This window comes from Quercus robur, chromosome 7 (assembly GCF_932294415.1).
Source record: "Quercus robur chromosome 7, dhQueRobu3.1, whole genome shotgun sequence".
Classification (NCBI taxonomy): domain Eukaryota; kingdom Viridiplantae; phylum Streptophyta; class Magnoliopsida; order Fagales; family Fagaceae; genus Quercus; species Quercus robur.
The window spans coordinates 2197545-2225342 of NC_065540.1; the positions used below are offsets into that span (position 1 = coordinate 2197545).

Sequence of the window (27798 nt, forward strand, 5' to 3'; positions counted from 1 at the left end):
AGCTTTTTAAGCCCACTCTCTACAAATTTTATTGTGAGGGATCCTTCACGTGCGAGCCCAACGTAATCGTTGGGTCGTTTGAGAATCGTGTCCCTACAGTTGTCATTACCATTTTTTTTTAAATGTTATCATTATGGGATTCAACAAATGGCCAAAAGGAATAAATCTCTCTCTCTCTCTCTCTCTCTCTCTCTCTCTCTCTCTCTCTCTCTCTCTCTCTCTCTCTCTCTCTCTCTCTCTAAGAAGCAAAGGACTTGGTTTAGGTCCAATACATTTAGTTTACTAGACTCGGTTAGATAGTGACACATGTTCAAAAGTGGACACATGTCATCATCTCAACAGGTCTAATACTACTGGACACTCGACCTAAGCCTACCCCAGAAGCAAACACATATTAGATAATTTATTTATATTTGTACATCCCATTTATTTGAACTAGTTTGTAACCCCATGCATATGCATGGATACACTTAAAAATATACAATAAGATGCATAATATAATTTATATATATATATATATAATTTAAATACTATTGATAGTCATTTTTATATTTTGTTAACTTTTTACATTTTTTTTAAGGATATTATTGGATATAAAATGTAAATTGTCCATTTTTTTAATTATTGTGAAGCACTTTTTTTTTTTTTTTTTTTTTTTTTTTACGATTCATTTATTCTAGAGTCTTTGATTTTTTTTTTTTTACGAATATTTATGATGTGGTCCTCACATTTGATTTTAAAATTAAATAAAACTCTTTAAGAATAAATAATTTAGGATACATGGTGTAAAATTGGAATTTTAATTTGAGTTTTTCTCAGTTTCACCTATTATTATATATATATATATATGAATATTTATGATGTTGTCCCACATTTGATTCTAAAATTAAATAAAACTCTTTAAGAATAAATAATTTAGGACATATAGTACAAAATTTGAACTCTAATTTGAAATTTTAATTTAATTTTTTCTCAAATTCACCTATTATTATATATATAGATTCCTAAAAGAACTAGCATTATGAATTTGACAGTGGAGCTCAGTTCATTAATTATTATCTAAATAGGACAATACTATCAATAAAATTAAAAAAGACAATGATATGTATGAATGTGGAAGTACTAATTGGTCTAAACGCATCTGGAAAATAATCACCAACCAGACTATTATGTATACCTAGCTAGCCAGTTGGTTCATCGTAGTAAATAATTTTCCATGGCAGAAGAACTCATGAGTCACGTACACATATATAAGCCGTCAAATAGGACTGTGAAAGTTTCCAGAGATAAATAAACGAGAAATGACTGCAATGCATTTAATTAATAGAAGACTCAAAAAGTCCATTTATCTGATATCGCACAACTTCTAAGGGTTCACATCAAAAATGGGATAGAAGCAAATTGAGGCAATCTCAATGAGTCAAACACGAGCATCGTAATAAGTCATTGTGGTTGATGGTCCAGGAAGCCAACACAATGCACACAGAAGATATAAAGTCCCTTAATTGGGTGACAGAAGATAAAGTCCATTAATTGGGTGACTAAAAGTTTTACTTTCCATTGTGAGGTCCACGCATTGGTATACGTACTTTATTTACACGGGCATAACCATACGTGGAATGACAGGGTTGAATTGGAAATGGTCCTGCATGGTTTATAAAACCGAGTAGTTTTTGTCACTGTTTTAAAAATCGGACCGGACCGGCCGGTCCGACCGGTTCAACCGGGAACCGGAAGTCAATCCGGTCCGGTTAAAAGCTCCAAAACCGGTCAATAACCGGTCAACAACCGGAAAACCGGCCAAAAATCGGTCAAAAATCGGGGTTGAACCGGAAATTTACAAAAAAACGGTTCTTTGACCGGTTCGGTTTTTAAAACCATGGTTTTTGTCTTGCTTGGGTTTTACTTTTAGGGTATGTTTGGATACCTTTTATTGTTGAAAATTGAAAATATTATAGTAAATTTTTTTATATATATGTGAATAGTGTCATAGGATCTAGTTTTTTTTTTTTTTTTTTTGCTAAATAAAGTACTTATGGATCCTGTGAACAATGCACGGGACCCACTGTTTTTCAGCAAAACGCATGAACGCATGAACGCACACTAATTGTTATACTCAGTCTCCGTTTGGGAAGCACATTTTGCATGTTTCCTAGCAGAAACGTTTTTTCCTGTGGGTCCCATGTACTGTTCACGGATCTACAATTACCTTTATTCAACAACTTTTAAAAAAAAAACTGGATTTAACTAAAAGTAAAAGAAAACCGAATAAACTGCATTTTAGACTTATCTTGGTACTACAAGACTCGTCACACGAGTAACAAATGATATTTTGCTACCAAAATGTTATGTCTGATTTGCATGGAAGGACATGTTGTGTCTATACAGATTCTTAGTTACAAACTTATATGCTTACAAGGTCAAATAGTTAACTGGTAGATTAGCGGACTAAAAATTCCCATTTGGGCCATTTCAGTAGTTCAACAAATCTGACTAATTCCAATTTTTATAATAAAAAATAAAAACAATCTGATTCCACCTTGTCAAAATAAATAAATAAATAAAAATATGATTCCTGACACATGTATGATTAATTTGTATGATTTTTTTTTTTTGGTAAACCAACGCTGAAATAGATTAAACACTAATAAGTCTATTACAAAAAAGCTTGGTCTTGTCAAAAGCCAGCAAGTCCTCCACTACAGGTGATGGATTAACAAAATTAACATAATCCGAAGAAAAGGTGGCTCCAAACTTAGCCAATGCATCAGCATATTGGTTTGCCTCCCTAAAAATGTGGTGGACAGTTGAATTATGGAATTTCTTCAATAGGGTCCTGCAATCATCAAGCAAAGGCTCTATCATGAGATTATTTATTGAGTAATTAGTAAGAAGTAAAACAATAAGCTCAGCATCAAGCTCTACACATATGTCAGAAATTCTAAGTTGAGAAGCTAGCGTGAGACCATCCTTTAGAGCCCATAACTCAGCCATGACTCCATAAGTTATGATTAGTAATTCAGTATCTATTTTATAAATGGGTGCTATTAACGGTGTTGTACAACACCCGTTAATGTGATAAAATTTAAACTAAACTATTCACCTTTTTTTTAGGGATATGGAAAAAACTGAATATGTATTAAATGTGTGTTAGTTTAGATGATGTATTGAAAAAACCAAAGTACACATCTAACATAAACCACAGTTGAAAAGTAAAATTTTGCCAATTTCCTATGCAGGTGGGATTTGTGATAGATCATAAATGAACCACAGCTGGTTCATTAACAGGTGTTGGCTAGCACCTGTTATCAAAGTCCTTTATAAATTAATTGACATGGGCTAATATTAATATGCAATTATGAATTAATAATATATATCATGATGCATAATTATTTACGCAGACAGTGATGGAATTAGGATTTGGATTTAGGGGACAAGATTAAGATAAAATTAATTTAAAAAAAATTCTAAATATAAAAAATTAAGTTATTTAAAAAATACTCGATTAACGTAGTTAACAAATGAGAGGTTGTCCGAGGAGGAATTCCTCCTTAGATATGATGAATATAGTTCACAATATGTACTCCATCTGTTAGCGTAAACCTCCAAGAAGCTCCAATGAGAGAGACATGCTTTATGAACATACGAGAAGGAAGGAAACCTAAAAATATCTAAGGAAAAGCTGCCACCACCGCATTAAATGCACTGCAACTACTTTTCTGTCTGTATTTATATGGAGAAGACTTCTGAACAGTACTATCTTGACTACCACAACTCACAGAAAACCAGAGAGGGTGTCTGATGGGACAGGTACTCAAGTAAGGGTTCGGGTGGAAGGTGAAGATGATCCAAAGGAGGATATATAAGGTGAAAGACTCTTCATGGAGAAGAAATCGGAAAAAGGAAAAAGAGAACACTGTAGCAATTCAAATTGTCTTTGTATCCAACTATGATCAATATATATAATTGTGATCTCCACGAACTGAAAGTCCATTAAGATCAATACTTCTTATTCGTGCTTGATTGTCATTTAATTTAATACTAACCGTTGTTCAATTTAATACTAACCGTTGTTCAATTCATTTAATTGTTTAATAGTTGATTAAAATAAAATCAGACTTTTGGTTTAATGATAAAGAGCTATTATTAGAAGCGGACGCTATAGGTTGGAACTCTAAATAAATAAATAAATAAAACTAGATCCCAAAAATTTTCTTTATGTAGAAAAAATTAAGAACGTATGTAAATTAAAAAAATATTGTCAAAATCTTCAAATCACATATAATAATTGTGGGGTCCAATAATTTGTGGTCCTGACCCATTTTTACATTGGGGTCCAAGGCCCGAGCCGAGGAAGGTTATAGCCGAGGATAGGTAATAAAAGTCCAAATAGTTTTGAGACACAGCCGAGGATGATTCTGTCCTCGGCATATCCGAGGTCTCCCTGGAAGGAAGGGCAAAAACGGTATAGGAACAGTTTGGGAAAAAATCTAAAATATCTAGGTCAATAGAGAAGGGTACGCTGGATAGTATAACGACCAAGAACAAAGAGAAAGCTGCCCTTACTGCCATTCAATACTCTGCACCTGACAGAGCCATACTTTTCAGCTTTTACAACCACCCCCAACCACTCTGGGTATGGGCTGATGGGACAAGTATCAGTCCTAGAAAATCGAACCCACACGTGGACGTTGGATAAGGGATACAGGCTAGTATAAAAGGGAAAGTAAGCAATCCGGGGAAAGGGGCTGGGAAAAATGGCAAAAAACCAGAGCATCCCAGCCCACCTCCAGGAGAAAGACTCCTAGGGTGAACACGATTTAATTATGTATAAACACCACGAAAAAACCACTGTCTTGTGACCAAGGCCTAGCCTTTCTAACCCACGCTCTACAAATGATATTGTTTGGGCCTTTTTACGTGCGAACCCAACATTATTATGGGTCGTTACAAATTGTGTCCTTACAATAATCTTTCAAAATTATCAAGCGCTAGTAAGGGTAATTTATCAAGAGATTTATATTCTCCTATGATATTTATTTCAATTTATACTTTTTTTTACGTTGATTTATTTTATTTTTCTAGAATAGAATTGATAAAACACAAAAAGTGTTGTCAGTACATATATTCCTCGTTTCTCTCAATGGATGACTTGGGTTTCCTATTAAAAGAAAACAAGGTGATAATAAAAGACATCGGATTGGTGTTAGCCAAAGACCCTCCAATGCTTAAATTAGTTAATCTTTTTTAGGAAATCTCTAATATGTATTGTAGTTTAGTTCGTGTGTGTTTACTTACTTGCTTTTTATGGCTTTATAGAGACAACTTATGAGTTATTGCAAGGTTTGTTGATCTCCCCTAGACGTTGTGCCTGAGCTGGGTGATTAAAAGTAATGGAATGGCTCATAAAGGTGTTTGTAACGGACATGAAGCGGCTCATGAAGGCACCTATAATGGTTTTATAACTGTTACTTATTGCTGGCTTGAATGTAATCGTCCATGTGGACCATTTATTTATTACTCGTCAAGAATCATTTCCAAATTTCTCGACACAAATTAATGTGATTTTAATTTCTATTCAAACAATTTAAGAATGTATGTAAATTAGAAGGTTCTAGTCAAATCTTCAAATCATATTTCATGATCTTTCAAAGTCATATTTAATAATCTTCAAATCATATTCTCCATTTCTCTAATTATATTTGTGGGATGTCTGAGGACCAAGAAGAATAAGGAGCGGGTCTTGCACTAACTCATTGGAAAAGCGCGTTTGACCCGAGGTGTTGGTCAGCCCGAGGAGAGGCTGGGAGAAAGAGAGTAAGAAATAGAAAATTGAACAGTGTGGACCATTTATTTATTACTCGTCAAGAATCATTTCCAAATTTCTCGACACAAATTAATGTGATTTTAATTTCTATTCAAACAATTTAAGAATGTATGTAAATTAGAAGGTTCTAGTCAAATCTTCACATCATATTTCATGATCTTTCAAAGTCATATTTAATAATCTTCAAATCATATTCTCCATTTCTCTAATTATATTTGTGGGACGTCTGAGGACCAAGAAGAATAAGGAGCGGGTCTTGCACTAACTCATTGGAAAAGCGCGTTTGACCCGAGGTGTTGGTCTGCCCGAGGAGAGGCTGGGAGAAAGAGAGTAAGAAATAGAAAATTGAACAGTGTATAACTTGATAAAAACCTAGGTAAGACTTATATAAGAACCCTTCCTCAAAAGTGACAAAGGAGAACTTTTCTTACCATCAACTACCTGATTTGTTCCCCTGTATTTGACAACTGTATCACTAGCCTTAAGCTTAGCTTACGACTAAACTGTAATTGTCTTCCCACCTCTACACAAAACAATTCTATTGTTTGGGTTTGGGTTAAAGTACAAGGCACCATTATTCTAAGTGGGTTTGGGCTGCTAAACCCAGTTCTTACAATATTTATTATAATTTATCATTTTTGACTTCATAGTTGATTCAAATAAAACTAGACCCAAAAAAAAAAAAAAAAGCAAACAATATAATACACCATTAAGGTTTTTTTTCATGTAGTAAGACACAAATTTCTTTATGTATATATAGATTACTAAAAAAAAAAAAATTAAGGTGGGATTTAGAGAAAAATAAATAAAGAATGTATGTAAATTACAAAAATCTAGTCAAGATCTTCAAATCACATGCAATAATCTTTCAAAACTATCAAGTGCACGTAAGGATAAGTTATCAAGAGATTTATACCTCCAATGATATTTATTTCAATTTATCCTCTTTTGAAGGGTTCAATTTATCCTTTTTGACTTGATAGTTTTTATTTATTTTAGAAAATTTATATTTTTTTTTTACTTGATAGTATTAGTATTTTTATAATACCCAATCCAGAATTTTTTTTTTATGTATCACTAGAAAACGAAACAGTTGGGTGTCGTTACACACAGGCAAATCTATTTTCTCTCATCAATTCTATTCAAAAATATTTCCACCTCTTACTATTTTGATATTTCCTTGGGTTTTATTTTGAGATTAAATTCTATAAGCATGTACTGTAAAACCTATATTTTTACCCCTCTAATGCCAACAAGTCACATCATCTTATCACAAATTTAAGAATAAACACAATTACACTCAATCAATTCTAATACCCATATATAAATTCAACAAAATTAGTAATCTATCAATTGTGATAAGATGTACTGAATTTTAAATAAAATGTAGATATAATATTCACTTATTAATATATTTGTAGAATTTAATATCTTTTTACTTTTAGCAAATTTCAAAGTCCCAGCTTCTCCGAGAGACAGACACAAATACAACCGTACGCGTGGAACGTGTAAGAGTCAATCACTCAATTTACGTGACACCTTGTACAGTTTAAAAAGTCAATACCCCACGTTCTTCTCTAAGGCCTATACGGTATACACGTTTCTTTCTTTCTTTTTTTATTTATTTTTTTTTACTATCGGCCAAACAACGGCGTTGTTCGTTTGTCTATATATACCCCCACAACAATGTTCCAACTCACAATTTACCATAAACAAAGACTCTAAGAACTAGAAATAAATCTTTAGCTCTGTACGGTGATATACCTTTTCTCACACACCATCACAGAGCTCAAGTATTTATCCATCACACCCATCACACCCATCACACCCAAACACAAACAATCACTCATATTCACTCCAAGATCTTAAAAATGCCTAGAAAAGGAATGAGGAGTATTTGCTTCAACTCCAAAACTTCATCTTTCTCTATGTCTCGATATTCTTCGCCTGCAAGAAACTCAATTTCAACAGGTACTCCTCGACGCAGCTTTTCGGAGTCATTGATCGAGCAGAGCATCGAAGCGGCCACGGTTTTGATAAACAAGTGGAACCCAGAAACCTCCACTTATGCCAGAGTCACATCTTTGTTCTACGAGAGCAAAAGTGAAGCCATCCAATTCATCAGGTGCGTGAACGATCTTCAGAAATCCATGCACGCCTTGGTCACCGAGAACTCGACCTCGGAGAAGCTCGTGCACGCACAGAACCTTATGCAGATAGCCATGAAGAGACTCCAGAAGGAGTTCTATCAAATCCTTTCCATGAATCGAGCTCACTTGGACCCCGAATCAGTCTCCGCTCGATCCTCACGCGCCTCCGCTCGATCAAGCATTTCTGATTTCGACGATGATGGCTCAGTCTCACACGACGATGAAGTGCGCAACGTAGGCGATTCAATCGATGAAGTTGAAGAAGTTTCATCCATAGCTATGACTGACTTGAGATCCATAGCTGAGTGTATGATCTCTTCTGGTTACGCCAAAGAGTGTATCAGTATATACAAAATTATCAGAAAATCGATTATCGACGAAGGCATTTATCGACTTGGTGTTGAAAAAATTAGCTCCTCACAAATCAATAAGATGGAGTGGGAAGTTCTCGATCGCAGAATCAAGGATTGGTTGGAAGCAGTGAAAGTTTCGATGACAACTCTTTTCAACGGAGAGAGAATCCTCTGCGACCATGTTTTCGCTTCCTCAGACTCGATCAGAGAATCTTGTTTCACTGAGATTTCCAAAGAAGGAGCTACTCTTCTCTTCGGATTCCCCGAACTCGTAGCTAAGAGCAAGAAATCTCATCCTGAGAAAATTTTCCGTGTGCTCGACATGTACACAGCGATTTCAACCAACTGGATCGAAATCGATTCCATCTTCTCATTCGAATCAACCGTCACCGTCCGAGCTCAAGCTCTCAACTCGCTGAACAAACTCAGCTACACGGTCCGCTCAATGCTATCAGAGTTCGAGTCAACAATGCAAAAGGACTCGTCGAAGTCGAAAATCCACGGTGGCGGTGGTGTTCACACTCTGACTCTCACCACCATGAACTACCTCTCTCTCCTCGCCGATTACAGTAACATCCTCACCGACATTTTCGCCGACTGGCCTCCGCCGCCGAGATCATCGTTACCGGAATCTTACTTCGAAAGTCCATCCACCGATGACTCTCCGGCACCGGCGATTTCCATGCGCATGGCTTGGTTAATCCTCGTACTCCTCTGCAAACTCGACGGTAAAGTTGAACTTCACAAAGACGTTTGTCTCTCGTACATATTCTTAGCCAACAACCTTAACCACGTTGTCTCCAAAGTACAAACCTCGAACTTGAAGTACCTTCTCGGCGAGGATTGGATCGCAAAGTACGAAGAGAAAGTGAAACTATTCGCTGCGAATTACGAGAGATTAGCGTGGGGCCCAGTGATTGCAACGCTGCCGGAAAATCCAACGGCCACGATTACTCCAGCTCAGGCGAAGGAAATTTTCAGGAAATTCAATTCGAGCTTCGACGAAACTTGTAGGAAACAGAGCTCGTTTGTCGTATCGGACCCGAAACTCCGAGACGAAATGAAAGTCTCATTAGCGAGAAAGATTGTCCCAAGTTATCGGGAATTCTACGACGCTCACAGGTCTAATGTTGTTGGAGAGCGAAATGTTGGGTTAATTGTCAGATTTGCCCCTGAGGATGTGGGGAATTACCTGTCGGACCTGTTCTTTGGGAACAACAATAACTCAGGGAGTGCCAGTGTTTCGTCTTCAAATTCCTCGTCTCATGAACGACATTCGTGGTCTAGAGGTTAAGGGCTGTTCGGTAGTAATGGTTAAATATTGATGTTCAATTTCCAGTATTGTGAAAATACTTGTTAGATATATTATTATTATTTAAATACTAAAAATTGTTGTTTAACAACACTAGCAAACAGTTTTTGGGCTTAGCTGGCAATTTTTTGTTTTGATAGCCAAATTTTGACTCTTTTTACTCGGTTATATATAAAGATGTACATGTTGTTCATAGTTTTTCCTTTTGTGTAAAAGTACCGTTTGAATAATCAGTTTATACTACGACTTTTTTGGTTATGTTTTGTACTTTTGTCTAACATCGTTATGTACTTATATACCTTTTCAATTCATTCTCAAAAAAAAAAAAAAAAAAAAAAAAAAAAAAAAAAAATCCCTTTTCAATTTTTTATACCTGCGTTTTTAGGAAAGTGTTATTTTGGATTTTCCATATCTCATTTAGGAGGTGTTTGGTAGAGTAGTTTGAAAATTATTGTTTGGAGTTTTTTGAAATACGTGTGGGTGAAAAAGTGTGTGAAAGTATGTATAATGTTGTTTAAAATGTGAAAATGTGAGTTTGAACTCACTCACCAAACAGGCAACATCTACATCAGTATGTGCAAAATTTTTTCCGTTTTTCACATCTAAAACCTATTTTTTCTATTTTATAGGTTTTGCAAAGGGTAGTTGATCATTTCACTACTGAACAAATTGCAAATAATCGGTTGTAACTGAAGACCACAATTTTTATTGTCCGATATCTTGCCTTTCAAGCTATAGCTTTTAGAGGTCGAGATGAAAGTTTTAGTTCATTAAATCGTGGGAACTTTCATGAATTATTGGGTATTGTGACTTTTTGGAATGAGAAGGTTGCTGAAATAATATAAAAAGCTCCAAAAAATGTAACCTACACATCACCTAGGATTTAAAAGGAAATTCTACATGTTTTCTCAGCCAAAGTGAAGAAGGCCATTCGGGAAGAAATTGGTGATGCAAAGTTTTGCATAATAGTTGATGAAGCTCGTGATGAGTCCATGAAAGAGCAAATGGCTGTGGTGTTTAGATATGTTGATGCAGAAGGCTTTGTGAAAGAACGCTTTTTTGGGCTTATTCATGTTGTTGACACTACAACTTTGATTCTAAAGAAGGGGATATATTCTTTGTTATTTCAACATTGCTTAGATATACAAAATATTCGAGGGCAAGGATATGATAGAGCAAGCAACATGCAAGGTATGTGGAATGGATTACAAGCTTTGATTTTGAATGATTGCCAATATGCTTACTATATCCATTGTTTTGCACATCGCTTACAATTGGCATTAGTAAAAGCATCAAAACAAGTTGTTCCCATTAGTCATTTTTTTCTTACATTGTTTTTTCTGATCAAAATTGTTAATGCTTCATGCAAGCGCAATGAGCAATTGAAAGTTGCCAATGCTAATGAAATAGCATGTTTGATTGATCTTGAAGAGCCTGAGACTGAAAGTGGACTTAATCAAATTGGCACTTTACAACGACCTGTAGAAACACGTTGGAGTTCACATTTTAGATTAGTTTTTAGCTTATTAAGGATGTTTAGTTCAACTGTTGAAGTTTTACAAAATATAATTAATGGTGCAATTGATGGAGAAAATTGGGCAGAAGGAGAGTCAGCTTATGAAGGTTTAACTTCATTTGAATTTGTCTTCATCTTGCATCTTGAGAAGGAAACTATGGAGATCACTGATAAACTTTGTCAAGCTTTGCAAAGCCAATTTCAAGACATTTTAAATGCCATGCATTTAGTTTCATCTACTAAAGCACTTATCCAAAAATTTAGAGATGATGGATGGGATGGCTTACTCACCACTGTGATATCATTTTGTGAGAAGCATCGCATTGATGTCCTAGATATGAATGCTTGTTATGTTGCGAGGCGAGCTCGAGCTCGTAATCAACAAGATAATGTTACAAATGAGCATCATTATCGAGTAAATATTTTTTATGCTGCAATAGATTCTCAACTACAGGAACTAAATTATCGGTTTAATGAATATGCAATGGAGTTACTTAGGCTTAGCTCAGCTTTAGAACCTTGAGAGGCATTAAAATCTTTCAGAATTAGTGATCTTTGTTTGTTGGTAAAGAATTTCTATTCACAAGATTTCACAGATTATGATAAACAAGTGTTGGAGAAGGAGCTTTATCATTTTGAGCATAATGTAGTCTAAGATCCAGAGTTCAAAAAATTGAAAATTTTATCTGAGTTGTCTCAATGGTTAGTGAGAACTGGAAATTCAGAACACTACAAACTTGTTTATAGAATGGTGAGACTTGTGCTTACTCTTCCAGTTTCTACTGCTACTACAAAGTGAGCATTTTTAGCTATGAAACTTGTCAAAACTGAACTTCGAAACAAAATGGAAGATGACTTTTTGAATGATTCTTTGATGTTATACATTGAAAATGATATAGCTTTAACATTTAGTTTGGATTCGATAGTAGATGATTTTGAAGATTTGAAAGAGTGTCGAGTTCCCTTTTCATAGATGATTGTATAAAGAAACAATAGTGCTTCGTATCTTTTGTTTTTGTTAGTAGATTGTATCTTAATATATTAAGAAACAATTTTTTTTGGGTATTTGTCTTGGTTGATAGTTTATTAATACTATATGGATGCGTATTTGAAATTTTTTTTTTTGCTTATCTCCGGCCCCCCCGGCTTAAAATCCTGCATTCGTCCCTACTTTTTATATTCTCCATGTTTGCAAAAGTTTCTAAAAATCAAAGATCAATGTTATATTATCAAATGAATGTTTAAATTTCAAGTTTTTATAGTCCAAAATTATTAATTAAAAAAAGAAAAAACCTTATGAATCGAATAGTAAATAATAATGAATTGACACGAAATTTAACATGTATGTTAAAAATATGCAATCCAATAATTAGATTTACAAAATATGTAGTTGTAAGGACTCAATTTGTAGCGATCCCAAATTGGTTTATTGGGTTCGAACGTTAGAGGCCCAAACAATAAATTTGTAGAGAGTGGGCTAAAAGGCTAGACCTTGGTCACCGAACTGTGGTTAATCATGGTGTTCATAGTAATTACACAAGGGTGAATCGTGCTTGCCCAAAAAGGTTTTCTCCTCGGCACGGCCTGGGAGGCTCTAGTTCTTGGCCTTCGTCCAGTCCCCCCCTTCTGGATTGCTTCCCTCTCCTTTTTATACTAGCCTTTATCCTTCCTCTAACGTCCACGTGTAGGTTCAGTTTCCTGGGGCTGATACTTGTTCTATCAGCCCATATCCAAAGTGGTTGGGAGTGGTTGTAAAAACTGTAAAGTATTGCTCTGTCAAGCGCAGAGTACTTAATTGCAGTAATGGTAGCCTTTCCTTTGTCCTTTGTCGCCACATTGTTCAGGGGTCTTTTCCCCATCAATGCGGAGGCGTTTAGCTTTTCCATGCACCGCTCCTGTACCGTACTCGCCCTTTCTTCTAGGAGTGCTTTGGGATGCTGAGGACAGAATCGTCCTCGGCTATATCTCTAGGCCATTTGGTCTTTCGTTGTATGTCCTCGGCAATGTCCCTCCTCAGCTCGGGCCTTGGGCCCTAATGTAAAGTGGGCCGAGATCACAAATTCTCTGGTCTCACAGTAGTAGTGTTAACTTTTTAGTGAGAGTTTTAGCCATTACAAACTAGTTTGTAGCAAAACTTTGCCCCGAAAAGTTCATTACTAACTTATGTACCAAAGAGTCCCTTGCTAGAATCATCCTTGACAAATCTCTAGTTTGTTTTTACTTTTTACCTTGTTGATAGGTAATCTAGGTAAGATTTCACCATCCATCAACAGTATTATCAATTAATATTATTGTTACCATCATTTTGATCAGGTTTTTATTTTTATTTTTTTTAATTATTATTTATTATTAACTTATTATGTTTGTACAATGCATAGAATAATAATAATTCTTATTATAATAATGGAATACTTGCCTATCAACCTTTTTTTTTGTTTTTGGGTTTAAGACAATTTCACTTGCATGGTTTTTTCCCCCCGTTTATACTTACACATGAACGTTGAGGACAATAGGCTATTGAGTTGTGGTCTCGAGTTTCAAAATTTTGTGACTATTTGGAGATTTGGAGGGTGGTTTGGGTGTCTGGAAAGAGGTTATTGTAGTCATGTTCTATGGTACAGCGGCATGGGACCCTTGGCTTATTGTTGCCCAAATTCTTTGCCTTCAATGCTTATACTATCTCTCTCTAGGAGTATTCTTGACATTTCTAGTCGGGACTCGAGTGTCTCGGATGAGCTTTGTGTATTTCTTTGATTATGCTGCTGTCACTACCTCTACCGTGACCGGTTGGTGTGTCATTGCTTCGTTTTTTTTGAGCTCTCTTGCAGGGTGAGAAAAAGTTTTTGACCTTGAAATAAATGAGCGACAATTCTCCTTCACAAAATGGTGAGTCAAATAACAACCGCTGCTTATATGGGCCCGAAAGAAGATTCTAGTTATAATTGGTTTGTATGGAAATGGTCATGTCAATAGACCCTTTCACTTTCTAGATATAAGCATATATATACATTTGAATCTTTGAATCATTTAGAGCCTCTAAAAATTTCCAAGATTTTATGGCCTACCTCGTGACACTCAAACCTATATCATTTATAATGCCGGGTCATAAACAACACATTAATTGCATGCGGATTTTCCAATCTTTTGATGCTATTTTCAACAAATAGTTTTCTTTTTAACTTCTTCCCAAGTTGGCCTGCTGCTAATTTAAAACTATTTTTGTTGCTTCTTAAAGTAAGATTCAAAAAATACAGCAGAAGAAAAGTGCAAAACAGGACGAAGAAAACTTTTATAATAATTATATATATTGTCAGTGAAACCAACACATCAAATTAGATAATAAAAGCTTACCTATCAGCATGATCTGATGTACACTAACCAAAGAAATGGGGCACAACGAATTCTGAGACCTGTCAAGTGTCTATGTCAACCAAGAAAATGGGGAAATAAAAGTAGGTAAACAACATCAAAACAAAAATCTTATTTATTTCATCCTTCCTTAAAAGGAAAACTCACTGGTTGCCTTTTACACACGGGAAGAGGTATTTTGTTGAAACAAACATCAAAGTCAAAATTACTAATTAGAGATTATATATGTAGTTATCAAGATACTACGCTACCGCCTTCTGATCTGCAGGTTGTGGAACAGACTGCCATCCTGTGCAACGCTGGAGAACTTGCTTAAGATCATCCGTGGGCAGTTCCACTGTCCATTTAGGGTAGCGTTCGCTAGGATGAAACATTTTGTGTGCAGTATCCTTGGTCATTAGCCCCGCTTGAGTTGCACTTACGAATAAATCCCCTTCAGAGTTTATGCAGCCAGTTGCTGCCTCCTCCTTGTCAGTTGCCTAGACAGTGGTCACAAAAAACCAACTTCAATCTCGTTAGGAAAAACACGTCTCGGCTGTTAGATGCTGATACAATTTATTGGTCATGGACAAATTTATGTACTTCCAGTCAAATATACAATATCACAGGAAGGATCATTCTAACCAAATGGAGACGTGGTACTTTGAAAAAGATCATATTCCGCAATTCCACTACTCAAAAACTATTGATTCAACAGTTTTGATGGCATTTGTCTGTGCAGCTTAATTGGCAAGCATTTTTAAATATTGCTATTACTATCAACCAATGGATTTACAATGTAGGGGCAGCTAGTAAAATTCCAACATATATACTTTCACATAATGTCATGCTTTTCCCAATATCTAGCACAGGGATTCATAGTGTCAACCATCCAGTAGATGAAAACAGGATAAGGCCACAAGGGGAAAATGGTCAACCAACATTTTGCTTGTTTGTATATGGCTAAGACGATCAAAAGGTGGATCTAACAAAGTAGGCAATTAGAAAAATCCAAAATAAACACAGTTCTAAATTATGTCATGCATCCTCAATTATCTAGTCAAGCAACAAAAAATATTTTGTTTCTCAATGCAGAGGCTAATACCAGAATCAATTAATTAAATAAAAAATCCATACGCATACACAAGACACATCAGATAAGTATCAGCTAATGGACCATTCCCTCCATCCTTCCATTCCTTGAAAGCTGAGTCTAAGCCTATCCTAAATACTAACAAAGCTTGACAATTAAAAATAAAAAGGAAAATGCAACATGAAACCATCACAAGGGTTTATGTATGAAATCGACGACTTAAGATATCTGTCTTCTTTTCTTATGGGAGGGTATGGGAGATTGTTTGGATTACTTTTGGAGCGAAAAATTCCTATGAACACCTTGAAAGTAGGGGTGGAAAAATCAACCCAAACCCATTTGCTCACCTAAACCCACCCACTTAAATTAGACCAAAATCCACCAAATTATTAATTGGGTTAAATGGGTATTAACCCAATTAATATTAATGTTTATTGAGTTTTAATTGGATACCCAATTGACCCAATTATGATCCAACTATCATTTTTACAAATCACCCAACTCTAAAATGCCCCAAAACCACTAAAATTACCAAAATACCCCTCAACCTAAAAAATGACCAAAATAACACCTAAACCTAAAAATGACCAAAATACCCCTAAAACCTAGAAAAAGACCAAAATACCCCTTAAACTTAAAAAATGACCAAAATACCCCTAAAACCTAAAAATTACCAAAATAACCCCAAAACCTACAAAATGACCAAAATACCCCCCAAAACCCAAAAAATGACCAAAATACCCCCAAACCCCAAAAAATGACTAAAATGCTCTCCAAACCTAAAAATGACCAAAATACCCCCAAAACCTAAAAATTACCAAAATAACCCCAAAACCTACAAATTGACCAAAATACCCCCCCCAAACTTGAAAATTACCAAAATACCCCTCCTAAAACCTGAAAATGACCAAAATACCCCCAAAACCTAAAAATGACCAAAATAACCCCAAAACCTACAAAATGACCAAAATACCCCCTCAACCCAAAAAATGACCAAAATACCCCTAAAACCTAAAAATTACCAAAATAACCCCAAAACCTACAAAATGACCAAAATACCCCCCAAAACCCAAAAAATGACCAAAATACCCCCAAACCCCAAAAAATGACTAAAATGCTCTCCAAACCTAAAAATGACCAAAATACCCCCAAAACCTAAAAATTACCAAAATAACCCCGAAACCTACAAATTGACCAAAATACCCCCCCCAAACTTGAAAATTACCAAAATACCCCTCCTAAAACCTGAAAATGACCAAAATACCCCCAAAACCTAAAAATGACCAAAATAACCCCAAAACCTACAAAATGACCAAAATACCCCCTCAACCCAAAAAATGACCAAAATACCCCTAAAACCTAAAAATTACCAAAATACCCCCAAAACCCAAAAAAATTACCAAAATACCCTTGAAACCCAAAAAATGACCAAAATACCCTCAGCACTCAAAAATTACCAAAATACCCCCGAAACCTAAAAATTACCAAAATACCCCTGAAATCCAAAAAATGACCAAAATCCCCTGAAACCCAAAAAATGACCAAAATACCCCTAACACCTAGAAAGTTACCAAAATACCCCTGAAATCCAAAAAATGACCAAAATACCCTCAAAACCTAAAAATGACCAAAATACCTTTGAAACCTAACAAATGGGCAAATACTCCCAAAGCCTAAAAAATGACCAAAATAACCGCAAATCTACAAAATGACCAAAATACCCCTGAAAGCTAAAAAATGACAAAAATACTCTCGAAACCTTAAAAATGGCCAAAATAACCCTGAAACCTAAAAATTGATCAAAATAATCTAGAAACCTAAAAATGACCAAAATACCCCCTAAAACTATAAAATGAACAAATTTCCCCCCTAAAACTATAAAATGACCAAAATACCCCCTAAACCTAAAAATTTACTAAAATACCCATGAAACTTAAAAAATGACCAAAATACCCTCAAAACTATAAAGTGACAAAAATACCCCTAAATCTTTGAAATGACCCAAATAAACCCAAAACCTCTAAAATGGCCACAAACAACCTGAAACCTCTAAAATTACCAAAAATACCTTGAAACCCCTAAAACGATCAAAATACCTCTAAACCTATAAAACGACCAAAATACCCCTCAAAATATCTAAAATGACCAACATACCACTAATCCTATAAGATGAACAAAATACACCCGAAGCCTCTAAAATTACCAAAAGAGGGGTTTGGGGTATTTTGGATGTTTCGAGGGTATTTTCATTAAATTAAAGGTTCTAAGAGTATTTCAGTCATTTTGTAGGTTTTGCGGGAATGTCACTAATTTTTTAGGTTTTAGGGGTGTTTGTTAACTTTTAGATTTTGGGGCCATTTTTTTGTAATTTTCTAGGTTTTGGAAGTCGTTTAATAACTTTTTTGGTTTTGGGGATATTTCAATCATTCTTTAGGTTTCTGAGCTATCTTAGTCATTTTTAGGTTTAGGGGGGGTATTTTGGTCATTTTTTATGTTTAGGGAGTATTTTGGTCATTTTTTAGTTTTAGGAGGGATTGGGGTAATTTTTTTAGGTTTAGGGTGTATTTTTATCGACTTATAGGTTTAAGGGGGCATTTTTGTCATTTTATAGGTTTCGGGGTATTTTGGTCATTTTTTAGATTTCGAGGATATTTTGGTCATTTTAAGGTTTAGGGGTTATTTTGGTCATATTTAGGTTTCAAGGGTACTTTGGTCATTTTTTAGATTTTAAGGGGTATTTCAGTTAATTTTTGGGTTTCAAGGGTATTTCGATCATTTTTTAGGTTTCGAGGGTATTTTGATCATTTTTTGGTTTCTAGGTTATTTTGGACAATTTTTAGGCTTCGGGGTTATTTTGGCATTTTTTAAGGTTTCGGGGGTATTTTGGTCATTTTTAGGTTTCGGCGTTATTTTGGTTAATTTTTAGACTTCGAGATTATTTTGGTAATTTTTTAGGTTTCGGGGGTATTTTGGACATTTTTTTTTTTGGGTTTTGGGGGTATTTTGGTCATTTTTAGGTTTCAGGGGTATTTTGGTCATTTTCTATGTTTCGAGAGATATTTTGGTAATTTTTTTGGTTTCGGGTGTATTTTGGTAATTTTATGGGTTTTGGGGGTATTTGGTCATTTTGTAGGTTTTGTGATTATTTTGGTAATTTTTAGGTTTTAGGGGTATTTTGGTCATTTTATAGGTTCTAGGGGTATTTTGGTCATTTTTGGGTATTTTGGTTTTAGGGGTATTTTGGTAATTTTTTGGGTTTTGGGTCTATTTTCGTAATTTTTAGGATTTGGAGGTGATGGTGTCACAAAAAACATCAACTCCTGAACTTGTCCATATGGCTCGTCCAATGAAAGACAAGCTAGGGCGAACCAGACAAGCGAAGTGATCATCCCAAGCGTCCTTGCTAACCTTGTTCGTCTTTGGACGGACGAGATCCCATGGGAATCTTATCCATCCTTAATCATTTGGACAAGGACAAGCCGTCTTAGATAGTCTCGTCCGTCCTTAATGAAAAATGGACGAGTTCACTGGATTAAACTATTAAGTGCCAAATTCTACATTAACTACTATGGAACGATCCGTCCAACTAAGGTAACTTCCATAGCGGTTATGGAAGTTACCCCCAATTCTCCGGACTCCTCGACATTAGGAACGATTATTAAGCAGATAACCGTTCCACACATACTATATAAGGATTCTTCGATGAGAGGTAAGGCATTTAGACATTTTTTATTCAAGAAAATACCCCCTTCTTATAGAGAATTCCAAGTTCACTAACTTCACCATCGGAGGACTTTTGGCCGGTCCCCACCGGTCTCCTCTGATTCAGTGTTCTTGTTTACAGGGTACAGCCCAAAGATCATCAGCATTCGAGACTTATCAACCTACTGATATCCAAGGAAATATTAGTTGGTGCCATATGTGGGAAGAGATTATTTTACAGTTTACTTCTCTGTGACAAAAGGTTGATGGTTCGGACTAGATCGAGGACTACTAGCCCAGGCCATCAGGGAAGCAGCAATCCTCATCGCGATTGCCAATCTGCACCGGTCATGCAAACATCATTTGTCCAACATGCGCAATCTATGGCGGCCGCTATGGCGGAGTTGACTCGCCAAAACCAAGAGTTAAGAATGAAGATTAATATGAGGAGGCAGACAAGTGAAGAATGTGAAGAAGGAGGACAAACACAGAGTCATGGTGATAGAGAGAATACTGAAATTGGAAGTCAGTTCAGAGGCACCACTTCACGAATGGTACCACACTTGAAAGAAGAAATGGACCAAATGGAGAAAGTCATGGAGGAAATGAAAGAGAATATGAGAAGGGCGAATCCAATAGAAGATTTGGTTCACAGAACTGATTCCCCCTTCACGGCTTCCGTCAACGGTCACCCTCTACCACCAAAGTTCAAGTTGCCTTTTCTGGATTCGTATGATGGAACACGCGACCCGTTTGATCACATCGCCACCTTTAAGACCACCATGCATCTTTAAGGGGTGCCTGACGAAATAATGTGTAGAGCCTTCCTTACCACCCTCAAGGGCCCAGCACGAGTTTGGTTTAGCAAAATACCCCCGAATTCGGTAAGTTCTTTTGAAGAATTGAGCAAGTTATTCGTTAACAATTTCATTAGGGGACAAAGGCACAAGCGTTCCTCGTCCAGCTTGTTGACCATAAAGCAGGGGGAGAATGAGAGTTTGTGGTCATTCATCACCCGTTTCAACAGAGAAGCCCTGAGTGTGGACGAAGTAGATGATAAGCTCCTATTGGCAGCCTTCCATAATGGGGTGAATTCGGATTTGTTTATACATAAACTCTATGGAAAAGAGCCCCAGTCCATAGCCAAACTTGTCCATTCAGCTCAAAATTTTATGAATCTAGAGGACGTGATCATTGCTAAGAAGAGGAGGAGTTTAAGAGAGTAGACGTAAACCCCAGTCGCCATCCCGATCAAGGCCTTTGTCCAAAGAAGGGACGAATGGAAGAAAGGAAAGACCGAGATAGTAAGAAGCCGGGCTCTTCAGCATGGAATCAGCAATATACCCCTTTGAACATCCCACTTGAGCAGGTCCTTATGCAGATCAAGGATGATCCTTCCTTGAAGTGGCCGGAGAAAATGAAGGGAGATCCCAATAAGCGCAATAGGAACAAGTATTGTCACTTCCATAGGGATCATGGTCATGATACAGACGAGTGTTTCGATTTAAAGTAGCAAATTAAAAATCTCATAAGGCAAGGGAAGTTGAGGAATTTCCTTGGACGAGACCACAGGGACGAGAAACAGAAAGGGAAGATGGAAGAATCATCACGACCACCGCTTGGAGAAATAAGAGTCATTATAGGGGGAAGTTCAACAGGCCAGTCGTCCAAGTCCAAGAAAGCATACTTGAAGGTAGTGCAGAGCGTCCAACTTTCTGGACGGTCACCGAGAGCAAGGTCCATGAACGAACAAGCAATCACCTTCACAGACGAAGGCGCTGAGAGAATTCATCACCCCCATGATGATACTCTCGTCATCATCTTATTAATTGCTGACTACACAACTAGAAGTGTGCTTGTGGATAACGGAAGCTCGGCAAACATTTTATATTATCCAGTTTTTCAGCAGATGAGGTTAAGACGAGACTAGCTCCACCCAGTAAACTCCCCCTAGTAGGTTTTGGTGGAATGAAGGTGCAACCCGTGGGTACTATTTCCTTATCAGTGGTAGTGGGGGCATACCCTCGACAAATCACTAAGGATGCGAACTTCCTTGTGGTAGATTGTCCATCCTCCTACATCGCCATAATTGGAAGACCAACTTTCAATAGTTGGAAGGCTGTTACCTCTACTTACCACCTATCAGTCAAGTTTCCAACAGAACACGAAGTAGGGCAGGTACAAGGGGACCAACTAGCAGCAAGAGAATGTTACCTGGCCATGTTGGCCATGGATGAACAAGTTCAAGCCATGAATATTGAAGAAAAGAGAGTTGTAGCAGAGCCTACCGAAGCATTGGAAGATATTTCCTTAGATGAAGATAACCCTGAGAGGTGTACTAGGGTCGGAGCAGATCTAGAAGAGAAGATTAAGAAGGACCTCGTCCAGTTTTTGAAGGAAAATATTGATGTGTTTGTGTGGAGTCATGAGGACATGCCGGGTATAGACCCTAGTGTCATTACCCACTGTTTGAATATATGTTCTTCCTCCAAGCCAGTGCGGCAAAAGAAGAGGGTGTTTGCCCCTGAAAGAGATGATGCTATCGAAGACGAGGTTCAAAAGTTGATGGTGGCGAAATTTATTTGGGTAGTGTACTACCCGGATTGGTTGGCCAATATAGTAATGGTCAAAAAGGCAAACGGCAAGTGGAGAATGTGTGTAGATTTCATTGACTTAAACAAGGCTTGCCCCAAGGATAGTTATCCGCTGCCATGCATTGACCAGTTGGTAGACTCAACTACGGGACACAAGTTGCTTAGTTTCATGGATGCTTTTTCTGGATACAATCAGATAAGGATGGACGAGATAGACCAAGAGAAAACATCCTTTGTCACCAGTCAAGGCTTATTCTGTTATAAGGTGATGCCATTTGGCTTAAAGAACGCAGGGGTGACATATCAGAGATTGGTCAACCACATGTTTCGCTCGCAGATTGGGCGGAATGTGGAAGTCTATGTAGATGACATGCTAGTGAAGAGTCAGGACGAGGGAAGGCATCTAGATGACCTGCAGGAGACATTTGACACTCTGAGACAGTATCACATGAAGCTGAATCCTAGCAAATGTACTTTTGGATTATCATCAGGGAAATTCCTTGGCTTTATGGTCTCCCACAGGGGAATTGAAGCGAATCCTGATAAAATTCAAGCAATATTGGACATGAAGCCTCCGCAAAATACCAAAGAAATCCAATCTCTTATTGGACGAGTTGCTGCACTCAATAGGTTTGTCTCTAAAGCCACTGAAAAATGTTTGCCGTTTTTTAAGGTTCTTAGAAAAGCATTCGAATGGACCGATGAGTGTTAGAGAGCTTTCGAAGATCTGAAGGCATACCTTACCATGGCTCCGTTGCTGAGTCCGTCAATGGTGGGAGAGGAGTTATATTTATACTTAGTAGTAACCCTGCATGTCGTGAGCTCAGCATTGATAAAAGAAGAAGATAAAGTGCAAAGGCCTGTGTACTATACGAGTAAGGCATTGAGGGGAGCGGAAGGACGGTATCCACAAATGGAGAAATTAGCCTTCGCATTTATCACCGCTTCCAGGAAGCTGAGACATTATTTCCAGGCACATGTCATTAATGTCATGACAGATCATCCACTCAAGAAGGAAATGAATAGACTGGAAGCTGCAGGACGATTGATCTAGTGGGTTGTAGAGCTTAGTGAGTTTGACATTAGATATCAACCAAGGCATGCCATAAAAGCTCAAGCACTAGCAGATTTCATTGCGGAGTTTACCCCAAGTCATGATGAGACAGAAGACAGTAAAAGATGGGTCGTCCATGTGGATGGTTCGTCTACAGGGCATGCAGGTGGAATTGGTGTGGCCCTACAATCCCCAAAAGGAGACAAACTGAAACATAAGGTTCGTTAACAGTACCAAGCAACTAATAATGAAGTCGAGTATGAAACCCTTCTCAAAGGGCTAGAATTGGCTAAGTCTATGGAAGCCAAGTCTATACTCGTCCTGGGGGATTCTTAGTTGATCATGAGGCAAGTAAATGGGATGTATGAAGTGAAGGAAGAACGGATAAGGAAATACCTTAGTAGGGTGATGCGCCTTATGAAAAGATTTGAAAAGGCTGACTTCGTTCAAATCTCAAGGGAGGAGAACGTGAAAGTTAATATCATAGCAAAAGAAGCCTCAGCAAATGAATCAATGGACGAATCTGATGAAGTTCAGTATATGCCAAGTATAGATATCCCGAAAGTACAACAGGTGGATAGCAGAGGAAATTGGATGACCCCGATTATATCATACTTGAAAGATGGACGACTACCAGAAGAGAAGGACGAAGCCAGGAAGTTGAGGGTGAGATTGGCTAGGTACGTTCTTATGGATGAAGTGCTATACAAGAGAGGCTTTTCTTAACCTTATCTTAGGTGCTTGGCTCCGGACGAAGCAAACTACGTACTGAGAGAAGTTCATGAAGGAGCATGTGGCAATCACTCAGGAGCCAGGTCACTTGTCCATAAGGTCGTCCGTGCAGGGTATTACTGGCCAAATATGTAAGCTGATGCTAAAGCATACGTTAAGGTCTGCGACCATTGCCAACGGTTTAGTAACGTCCCCAGACAACCATCAGAATACCTCACCCCGATGGTGGCACCGTGGCTCTTTGCACAATGGGGACTAGACATTTTGGGTCATTTCCCTCTAGGCACAAGGCAGATGAAGTTTCTAGTGGTGGGCATCAATTATTTCACCAAATGGGTGGAAGTTGAACTGTTAGTAAATATCACACAATAGAATGTAAAAAATTTCGTGTGGAAGAACATTGTGTGCAGATTTGGAGTACCGAAGGTATTGGTGTCTGATAACGGACGACAATTTGACAATGCACTCTTCAGAGACTTTTGCTTACACTTTGGAATTCAAAACCATTATTCCTCGCCTGCACACCCCCAAGCTAACGGCCAAGCTGAAATTGCAAACCGATCCTTGTTGAAAATCATTAAGACTCGGCTTGAGGAGGCAAAGGGAGTATGGCCAGACGAGTTACCAAGAGTTTTATAGGCGTACAGGACCACAGTGAGAACCCCTATGAGGGAGACTCCTTTCAAGCTAGCCTATAGAAGCGACGCAGTCATACCTTCAGAAGTACATATGGCCAATCACAGGGTGATGATGTATCAAGACAATAATAATGAGGAGCAACTCTGTTTGAACCTTGATCTGATAGACGAGGTAAGGGCAGACGCAGAACACAGGGCAGCAAAGTACAAGAACCTCATGGCTAGGCAGGATGATGCGATGGTGAAGCCAAGGCGTTTCAACATAGGAGATCTCGTCCTGAGAAAGTTCTCTTTGTCAACCAAAAACCCAGCACATGGGAAGTTGGGCCCAAATTGGGAAGGACCCTATAGAGTTATCAATTGTAAAAGGCAAGGATCCTACTACTTGGAGGCCCTGGACGGGAGAAAATTTGAACATCCTTGGAATGTGGAGCACCTGAGGAGGTACTATCAGTAAAAGTGAACCTATGGACGAGCTTGGACCTTGTCCGTCTACTTACGTTCTACTTATGTTTAATGCTGTTTGTATTTGATACTACTTATGTTTGATGCTGTTTGTGTTTGAAACTACTACCTTATTATTTATTATGATTGTGTCATGATTATAGACGAAGTTATGAAGTTTGTACTTATTAAATAAAAAGACATTAGTATGCATGTGCCTTATCTGTAAATGATATTTATGTTATGTACAAAATGTTGTGTGAATTTTACATCTCCATACTATTTTCGTCCAAGCCAACCCACAAAGGGACTGAAAGATTCAAGATGAATAAATTCTCTGGACGCAAAGATGTAACGTCTAAATTTTCCTGAGTAAAACAAGGAAAAAACCTTAGGTACACTCGTCCAACTCATGGACGAGTAAAAGCCTTATAGAGCATTTTCGTCCAATTTAAAGGCGAGAATCAAAAGCCAGCTGAAACAATCCAACCTTTGGACGAGAGAAAAGTTAGGCAAAATAAATTGGATGGTATGTAAAATCAGCTTGTAAGTCTTAAGAAGAATAAAGCTGAATAAAAATACTACCTGCAAAGACGAGTTAGACTAACAAATAATATGAAGAATATATATTTTCGCCATGGACGAGCCAAAGCTGGAGTTGATATAATTAACAGCATAATAGCACTCGTCCATGCAAAGAAAATGAGCCTTCATTCATTCAAAGGGTGGATGTCCTACGTCCAAAAGCCTTTGTTAAGTCAAAAAACTGAAATGATTGTTTAAAAACCCCGTCCTAAAACCATGGACGAGGCAAGTGTACTTTGGTTACATAAGGGGGTCCCAAAACAGAGGACTAAACAAAAACCAACTAAAAGGAAAACAAACACAAAGATTGTTTAAAGTATGAAAGTCTCGTCCTTAAGAAGAGGGGGCATGAGCATTAGGGTCATCTTGGAGTGGCTGAGTGTTGGCATCGTCCTCCACATTGACGTCATCGGAGCCGGTCTGAATAAGAGAGCTGATGACAGCAGCAAGGTTAAGTTTGATTGAGCTAAAGTCAACTTCAGGGAAGTTCTCAATAGCATCCATTCTGAAATCCTTAAAACCAGCTGCATAATTACGATCCAGGGTGTCTGTGTACACTTTGGACGACTTGAATTCAACTACAGCGTCTTCTTTTGCCTTGGAGAGACGAGCACTTAGCTCGTCGTTCATCTTTTGCAAATGGTCAATATGAGTATCTTTCTCCAGTGCATCAGTTCTTAACTCCTCAATCAGCTTTTTATGCTCAGTGACTTCCTCCTTAGCTTTTGCAGCAGCCCCAGCCCATTTTTTGTAGTCAGCATTCACTTCTTGAATCCTTGTCTCCAACAAGACCCTCGTCTTGTCTAGTTCTGTTACCTATCTGGACGCTGCCATAAACTTTGACATGACCTATGAATAGGTAAAGAACATAGGATGGTTAAATGAAGAAAAGTTGTTAAATGAACAAGGACGAGAAAGGAATATTAACATACCTTAAAGAGGTCATGGACGCCAGAATGCTCAAACTCCTTTAAGCCCATGTTATAACACATGTTTATGTCTTTGTCCAAGACAACCATCTGAAAACGCTCCCAAGCTAGATCTTCATTTTCAATGATGTTCGTAGAGGGCTGGGACAAGCCAGGCACAGTTGACTTGGACAAAGGAGTCTTGGACGGAGGAGTCTTAGACGATGTGGACTCAACTGGAGTGGACAAGTCCACATCAACTATCTGGATGGAAGGCTGAGGTTGTGGAGGTTTAGACTTAACCACCTTGGACGAACTGTGCTTCACTCTTTTGTCTCGACAGCTGGGGAGCCCTTCTAAATCAATGTTTTTTGGCAAGAACTTTCTTTTATCCCTAGCCGTAGGACGATCCTGGGACTGACCCTCAGGACGTTTTCCCTCACTCACAACTTCTTTCCCTTTGTTTTCTTTCATTGTTGACATTCCTAAAATGAGATAATAAGCAGATCAGGAATGTATAACATAGAACTTTCAAAAAAAAAAAAAACAAAAAACCCTAGGCTTAAAACTTACTTTTGCGCACAGTAACCTCGTGTGCAATAGCTTCGTCTGATGGCTTAGGACCCAAACCCCACTTGGCAAGACGTCTAAGAGTGACAAGAGAACGAAAGCTCCTGTCTATGTGAAGACGAGCCCTATGGATGCGGTCACGATGAAATTTGCTTAAAGACGGACGCTTGGCGGCTACAACATAGTGAGTAAACAAAGGTTAGAAATTGTAAACAGATCAAATAGAAAGAGAAAGATAAAGATAAACAAGGGGAAGGGACGTACCTTCTGGACGAAGGTTCCTTAAGTCCCCAGTATAAGGAGGAAAGGGATCCCTGCCAATGTCCACAGGATTCCCTGCTAGAAACCAGAGACAAAGATGAATTCCGTCTTCCATTTTCTATCAGACGAAGCTAGGGACTTGATTAACCTACAATCATTCCCCCTAGCAGTGAACTGGTAAAAACCCTCAGAATGACTTATTTCGGAAGGTTTATAACAATAAAGGAACTCGTCCACAGTGAGAGGACGATCCCCACCAAAAACTTCCCTCCACAAAATTTGCATGGAGATAACTAATTTCCATGCATTAGGATTAAATTGACAGACACCTAAACCTAACTTGACCAACAACTCTCTAGTGAAGGCGTTTAATGGAAACCTAAGGCCACCCAGGAAATAAGCTTTATAGATGCCTATTCCAAAGCGAGGATCACAACACCACTCTCCACGGACGGGCAACCTAGGGTTAAACTCGTCTGGAATTTGATACCAGGATTTAAGATTATTTAATCTTTGTTCATTCGTCTTAGAATGAATGCCTACTACAAAACTAAAGACGGTTTCCTCCTCGTCCGTCGGATTAGTCGGAGGGACGCTGGATGGGGAGCCAGCTTGAGAGCCAGAAGCTCTTCTAAGTTGCTCCTGGATGACTTCAATAGGGAACCCAGGGGCCCCAGAAGAATAATTTTCGTTTGTACTTCCTCCACTACC

General features: G+C 37.7%; 5 protein-coding genes across 5 annotated transcripts in view; 3 read left to right on the forward strand and 2 right to left on the reverse strand.

The window, feature by feature from the left end:
• Window positions 1-2637: 2637 nt before the first annotated feature.
• Window positions 2638-2994, reverse strand: LOC126690772 (uncharacterized). Its single transcript, XM_050385900.1, has one exon. The coding sequence runs from the start codon at window positions 2992-2994 to the stop codon at window positions 2638-2640; it is 357 nt and encodes a 118-aa protein (XP_050241857.1).
• Window positions 2995-7540: 4546 nt separating this feature from the next.
• LOC126691695 (exocyst complex component EXO70H1-like) lies at window positions 7541-9900 on the forward strand. Its single transcript, XM_050386795.1, has one exon. It carries the CDS (start codon window positions 7699-7701, stop codon window positions 9622-9624), a length of 1926 nt encoding a protein of 641 aa, XP_050242752.1. The 5' UTR covers window positions 7541-7698; the 3' UTR covers window positions 9625-9900.
• Window positions 7541-27798, forward strand: part of LOC126691692 (exocyst complex component EXO70H1-like) — a 197056-nt gene continuing 176798 nt past the window's right edge. The window contains exon 1 of the mRNA XM_050386791.1: window positions 7541-7591. The gene's annotated coding sequence lies outside the window, so the exon portion shown is untranslated. The remainder of the gene's footprint in view (window positions 7592-27798) is intronic.
• LOC126690774 (uncharacterized) lies at window positions 10647-11681 on the forward strand. The gene has a single exon (XM_050385901.1). The coding sequence runs from the start codon at window positions 10647-10649 to the stop codon at window positions 11679-11681; it is 1035 nt and encodes a 344-aa protein (XP_050241858.1).
• The window catches only part of LOC126690776 (probable pectate lyase 4), a 63393-nt gene continuing 50363 nt past the window's right edge, over window positions 14769-27798 (reverse strand). Inside the window, exon 7 of the mRNA XM_050385904.1 lies at window positions 14769-15006. Coding sequence (XP_050241861.1) covers window positions 14770-15006 — 237 coding nt within the window. The 3' untranslated portion in view covers window position 14769. The remainder of the gene's footprint in view (window positions 15007-27798) is intronic.